Consider the following 6,409-nt stretch of genomic DNA (forward strand, 5'->3'; position numbering starts at 1 on the left):
CCCCCTTTTTTTTTTTTTTTTTTGTGGGGGGGGGGGGTTACTCTGGGTGATGGGCTCCTGCAAAGCCCTGCTGCATGGCTGCACCTTTGTTGGGAGGAGGTCCCTGCCTGCGCTGCGTGGACTTCAGGGCTGCATCCCACAGCTTCTCCGTGCTGCAGGAAGCCAGGATCCTACCTGAGACTGAAAGATCCCAAGAACTCGTGATGCAAGTTTCCTAGAGTGAATTCCCAGCGCGTTGCACGTTTCCTCTTAGCATTTCCGCAATCTCCAAAATCTTTCTACGTGATCCTAACTAGGAAAAAAATCAGCAGGAACCACAAACCTGGGGCCCCTGGAGGATGCAGCCACTCGGCGCACCTCTCACGCTGCGAGGCTGGAGGAGTTTCCTTTCCCATCTCTGAGCGTCACTGCAGTGGATTCGAATCCCTGCCACGCTGATTTGAAGGCTTTGACCTCAGATCTCCCAGCTCTTCAGGAAGCATTCTACCGCTGGGAAAGGCTGCTTTGAGCTTTCCTGTGTATTCAATGTGAAACTGTTGAGAGAACTACTGCAAAGGCAGCCCCATTCAGACAAAGCAGTGACCTCTACCACTCCTGCTTGGGCCATCCTCATAGAAGAGAAGCCCAAAAGTGCTGTGAATCACCCCAGAACTGCTGCACCTCAGAATGCCCCGAGAGCAGCCGGCACTGTCTCAGAAACAGCAGCATCCTCCACAGCGTTGGGGCAAATATTTAACGCTGATTAGCACTTCAGCTTTGCAAATTTAATGTCAGTGAAAGTCAGTCGTTGAATCCCACTACTGAAATAAATCTCCTTCACTTCTAAAGACGTTGCTATTGATATTATTTAAAAAACAAAACAAAAAAAAACCACCACAACACCCACACTGTTCAAATATGCAAAACTTACCAAAGATTGGATTGTCTACAAGACAGAGGCATCTTCTTTATTTATTGTTTCCTCTACTGCTGTCACATTGTCTGCTTCTGTTTTCTTCCCAGGTCACCAGTAAAGCTGCCTCCACCTCTGCTCCACCCCAGTGCCACCCACTGATGGTTGCCAATATCAGGATTTCACACACGTTTTTTGAGAGGTGTCATTTACTCAGCATTAGCTGATATCCCCAAGCCTGTCCTGCACAGTGATGTCTTAAAAACGAAACTACTGCACAGTACATTTTATATTGCAGTAACATAGACCAGAATCTAGCTATTATAGGTCAAAACACATCCCTAGTAAACAAACCAAGTGACAAAGTGACATTGAAGTGATGCGATCCCACTATTTCTTTGTGCCTGTGCAGAACCCACATGAAGCTCTCCTGCCCTTCTCGGTTACATTTCCTCAATGAAGCTGTTCAGCTACAGAGCTTAGGGCTAAACAAGCAGAAGGGCACGAAGAAAGCAGCACAGTTTTCATGTTGCACGTGCCTGTGACACATTTAGCAAGGGCACAAGACTCACTTTCTACCCCAGCGAGAGCCTTAATCACCAGATTACAAAGGTATACTCTCCCTCCCACTGATGGCCCACAGCTGAAGTTCGTAACAGAGCAGCCCCAGAACAGCCAACGTCTCGGTTGCTTTCCCTTTATATTAAGGCAGAGTCTTCAAACCTGAAAAGTGCAGGCGCTCGAGCACTGGAAAAGAAAGGACTCGTTTCTCCCTCACCTGCTGTCATCAACCCAGACCAGGATGCCTTTTGGGATAATCTACCTGAGGCTGTGCCTGCCTTAGGCTCCTGCCACCAAAATGGTTTCAGGAGAGAGAAGTGAGGCAAAAGCCTCTCCCACAGCCATAAGGAGCAACATTTTTAATCTTTACCTATGACGGATCTTGATTTGGTGGTGAACAAAGAACTTCATCGCCCCAGCACAATGCCAGCTGCATCAGTACCCCAAGTGTTTACTAGCACAGCATGCTGATACACCTGCTGCAGCAAGACGTTCTCTGGAGATGTGCCTCAATACAACCACTGTAAAGCTGCTCCGTTATTCATACAAGAGTTTGCAAACCGAGTACAAACTGGACCGTGACTGCCAAAAGACTGAGAACTGTGCCTGCTGCAGGCTCCTTCAGTCTTCAGTCAGCTTTGTGCCCATCTTTTAAAAGAGAGAGGCCAGCACTGGATGCAATATCCCAGCACTGCTCTCGCCAGCTGCTTTTACAGAAGAGGAATCGTCTCCTGACATTTCTGGTTAACATGCACACAGCTGTTTTGACATTCTTCAGCACTGAGACACTCGGTCATCAGACGCTGCTTGTCCAATGATTCAAATCCTTTTCAGGATGGAATCTCTTCACTCTTCCTTCCTGGACATACCAGCGAGCTCTAGCTGTATCTTATTTTATTTCCAAGTACTCAGTTAATATAATCACGTTAGTTAAAATGCCTTACACACGCTTTAGGTGCCATATACTCTTACAGGTTACAGTTGTCAAGTAGGATGAGGTTTTAGAGAACCTAAACGTTAAGGTTTGGGGCAGGGTACATCTCTGAAAATCAACAGAAGATACAGCCTAAAACCCTACAATTGCTTTGGCTGCAGTTTAGACAATTTATGCGGCCACCATGATTCAACACAGCAGTCCTCTTCTCCTCTTGCCCTTGTGCCAGCATCCGTGTTTATAAGACTGTGTCACAAACCAATCAGCCTGAAAGACACCCTACCACATGGAAACAGCTGCCACACGAGGAAGAAGTGACAGAGAGCAGCCAAGAAGGCCTGGGACCGCTTCTAGCAACAGTGGCAGATCAAGCTACTTGGTGAAACTGTCACAGTGAGCTGTCCCTGCGGGTCACGGGTGACCTCCCACCAGCGACACCCTCCCCACGTGGGCTCTGGTGAGGAGCCAGCTGTGCCGATGCTGCGTTTCTTGGTTAGTTTATGGATCAGTGCCCCGGGCCGGGGCAGCCAGCAGGGCTGTAAGTCAATAAAGCCGTGGCGTAGCCAGGCTGTGGTCAGTCAGGCGCAGCGTGGCCAAGCCGTGTTCACCCAGCTGGGCTTCAGTTCAGCCCCTCGAGCTGTCCGGTAGCAGGGCGGCTGGGCTGCAGGGCTTCCTGGCAGCCAGTGCTCATCACCCCCGTCCCCAGCCCAGGCCGCGTCGCCGCTGTCACTCGTGTGCCACGCGCTCCAGTGCCACGTAGAAGCTGTCCTTGTCGTCCAGGCAGTGCCAGCCGATGGGCCCCGCCTCGCAGTCGGCGCACACCAGGAACTTGACGTTGCCCACGTCGCGGGTAAAGCCCACGTTCTCAAAGGAGAACATGTCGCGCACCAGCCAGTGCTCCTGCACCACATCCCCGCCGCTCGCTGCCGCCGCCACCGCCTTCTTCCTCATGGCGGGCAGGAGGAGCTGGGGGGAACACGGCATCACCGCCCTGCCTGCGGGGGCACCACCGATTCTCTGCCCCCAGCCTCCCCCCACCTCTCTGCCCCCCTATTCCCCCTTCCTACCTCCCTCTGCCCCCCACCTCTCCTTCTACATCCCCTACTTCTCTGCCCTCCATCTCTGTCCCCGCACCTCTCTGCCTCCCCCCAACCTCTCTGCCCCCCATTCCCCTTCTCTGTCCCTCCCCTCTCCCTCTGCCCACCCATACCCCCCCTCTGCCCCCCAAGCCTCTTTCTGCCTCCCTCCACCTCGCTGCCCCCCATTCCTCCTCTGTGCCCCCCACATTCCCTCTGTGCCCCCCAGCCTCCCTCAGCCACCCCCCGCTCCCTTTTCCCCCTTTTGCTCCCCCTTCCTCCTCTCTTCCTGTACTCCCCCACCTCTCTGCCCCATTCCCCCTCTGCCCCCCAAGCCTCTTTCTGCCTCCCCCCACCTCACTGCCCCCCTGTCCCTCCTCTCTGCCCCCTCCCCTCTCCCTGTGCCCCCTCCCCCCATCCCCTCACCTCCCGCCGAGCGAAGGTGGCGGCGCCGGGCAGCAGCACCCTGGAGCCGCAGCGCTGGCACAGCACCGCCTTCAGGTTCCGGCCCTGCGGGCACACCAGCTCGGCCGAGCCCGGCGCGGCGGGAGGAGAAGGAGAAGAAGGGGCAGGAGGGGAAGGAGCGGCAGGGGCAGCGGCAGGAGGGGACGGAGGCGCCGCCGCCGCCGGCTCCATCCCGGCGCAGGCCGCCGCCATGGCCGCGCAGGCGCGCTGGGGCCGCCACCGCCCTGAGGAGCGGAGCTGGGCAGTGACGTGAGGCAGCGCCGTGCGCATGCGCTGTGCGGGAGCGGCGCTGAGGGGCTACCCGTCATGTCGGCCCCCCCCCCCCCCCTCAGGTCACCCCCCCTCAGATCATCGCCTCCCGGATCTCCCCCCCACACATCACCTCAGATCACCCCCCTCAGATCACCCCCCCACATCACCCCTCTCACATCACTCCCCCCTCAGCCCGTGTGGCCGCACCCAGAATCACAGAATCATCTAGGTTGGAAGAGACCTCCAAGATCACCGAGTCCAACCTCTGCCCTAACACTAACAAGTCCCCCACTAAACCATATCACTGAGCTCTAAATCTAAACGTCTCTTAAAGACCTCCAGGGATGGTGACTCGACCACTTCCCTGGGCAGCCCATTCCAACGCCTAACAGCCCTTTCGATAAAGAAGTTCTTCCTAACATCCAACCTAAATCTCCCCTGGCGCAACTTTAGCCCATTCCCCCTCGTCCTGTCACCAGGCATGTGGGAGAATAGACCAACCCCCACCTTGCTACAGCCTCCTTTAAGGTACCCGTAGAGTGCGATAAGGTCTCCCCTGAGCCTCCTCTTCTCCAGGCTGAACAATCCCAGCTCCCTCAGCCGCTCCTCGTAAGACTTGTTCTCCAGACCCCTCACCAGCTTTATTGCCCTTCTCTGGACTCTCTTGAGCACCTCGATGTCCACCCGGGGCGCTGTGCCCAGTGCTGGGCTCCCCAGGACACGAGGGACACGGAGCGAGTCCTGAGGAGGGTGCTGAGGTGACCAGGGCCTGGGGCACCCCGGTACAGGCAGAGAGACCTGGGGCTGCTCAGCCTGGAGGAGAGAAGGCTGAGGGGAGACCCATCCGTGTGTATAAATGTCTGAGGGCAGGGTGTTGGCAGGATGGAGCCAGTCTCTGCGGTTGTGCCCAGCGACAGGATGAGAGGCAGTGGGCACAAACTGAAGCCCAGGAGGTTCCGGCTCAATATGAGGGGCACCTCTGTGCTGTGAGGTGACAGCACTGGGACAGGATGCCCAGAGGCTGTGGGGTCTCCTTCCCTGGAAATATCCAAAACCTGCCTGGCTGCCATCCTGCGCAGCGTGCTCGGTGTGACCCTGCTGGGCAGGGGGCTGGACCAGGTGATCCCCAGACCCCTTCCCACCTCGGCCATTCTGTGACTCTGTGAGGTGGACAGAGACGTTCCTACGTGAAGTGGGGCAGTTTCATAAGCTGGCAGCGACCAGTTGGCAGCCAAAATCTGTTTGTTTGCTGGCCAGCTGGGCCCTGCAGGGACAGGCAGGGCCTGACTTGTGGTGTCTGGGAAGGACGGAGGGCAGGCGGTTCCTGCGGGGCTGCCGCGGGTGTTTGCTCTGACCCCATTTCTGAGAGCCTGGGCTGAGCTCGCTCCAGGACAATGCAGCTCACGGAGGCACAGAGGGAACTGATCCAGTGGGGAAAGAGGGGGGAAGAGCGCACTGGAAGGGGCAAGGTGCTGACATTCAGAGCACAATGGTTTCCAGGACAAGAAGCTGGAGTTCGTTCAGCCTGACCCTGACCAGACAGCAGGAGGCTGTGCCAGGGACTCCAGGCAGCTGTGCAGGAGGAGCCCAGGTCCTGAGGCCCAAGTGACTTCAGCTCACCTGTTACCAAGCTTGAGGCCCTGTGGGTTTGTGCTGATCTCAGGACCAGCTGGGGGCCTGCTGTTAGCACTGCTGGAAAAAGGGAAGTGGCCCAGTTGATTGGAGCCACTGCTTTGTCCGGGGTACCACACAGAAGAGCCCCGGTTCCAGCTTTTTCCTGACTGTATCATAAACATGCACCATTCTCTTGCTGCCTCCTGAATGGCTGCGCCTGAGAACTTTCAGGAGGAGCCAGAAAGGGAACAGATGTTCAAGGTACTAAACAGGACACAGGATTTCATCAGAAATCCAGCTGATGAAAGGCTCCAGCTTGGGCAATCCCAGAGCCTTGGCTGCTGCATTATTGACTGCAGCTCCACTCTCTGCCAGAAGCTGGAAAGTGAGCGTCGCTGTTTGACACAAACCCATCATACTGTGGATCCTGTGGGTATTTGTGAGGCTGAGCATGGGCATCGGAGCTCCTGAGCCATCTCTGGGCTTGCAGGGCTGAGAGGAGGGCGGAGGCAATAAAGGTGCCGTGAAGCTCACCAACACCTGCTGTAAGCAGCCCCAAGGCTCAAAAAGCAAGTCCTGCAAACCACCCGCAGAAAGATCTGCAGTTGGAGCAGA

At 56.1% G+C, this 6,409-nt stretch overlaps 1 protein-coding gene across 1 annotated transcript; it reads right to left on the reverse strand.

The window, feature by feature from the left end:
• Positions 1-2,330: 2,330 nt before the first annotated feature.
• Positions 2,331-4,179, reverse strand: RABIF (RAB interacting factor). The gene is made up of 2 exons (XM_035561533.2): positions 3,890-4,179; positions 2,331-3,353 (listed from the first exon to the last, which is right to left on the reverse strand). The coding sequence occupies exons 1-2, from the start codon at positions 4,118-4,120 to the stop codon at positions 3,114-3,116; spliced, it is 471 nt and encodes a 156-aa protein (XP_035417426.1). The 5' UTR covers positions 4,121-4,179; the 3' UTR covers positions 2,331-3,113.
• Between the last annotated feature and the right edge of the window lie 2,230 nt (positions 4,180-6,409).

Source organism: Cygnus atratus, chromosome 24, assembly GCF_013377495.2.
Source record: "Cygnus atratus isolate AKBS03 ecotype Queensland, Australia chromosome 24, CAtr_DNAZoo_HiC_assembly, whole genome shotgun sequence".
Taxonomy (NCBI): Eukaryota; Metazoa; Chordata; class Aves; order Anseriformes; family Anatidae; genus Cygnus; species Cygnus atratus.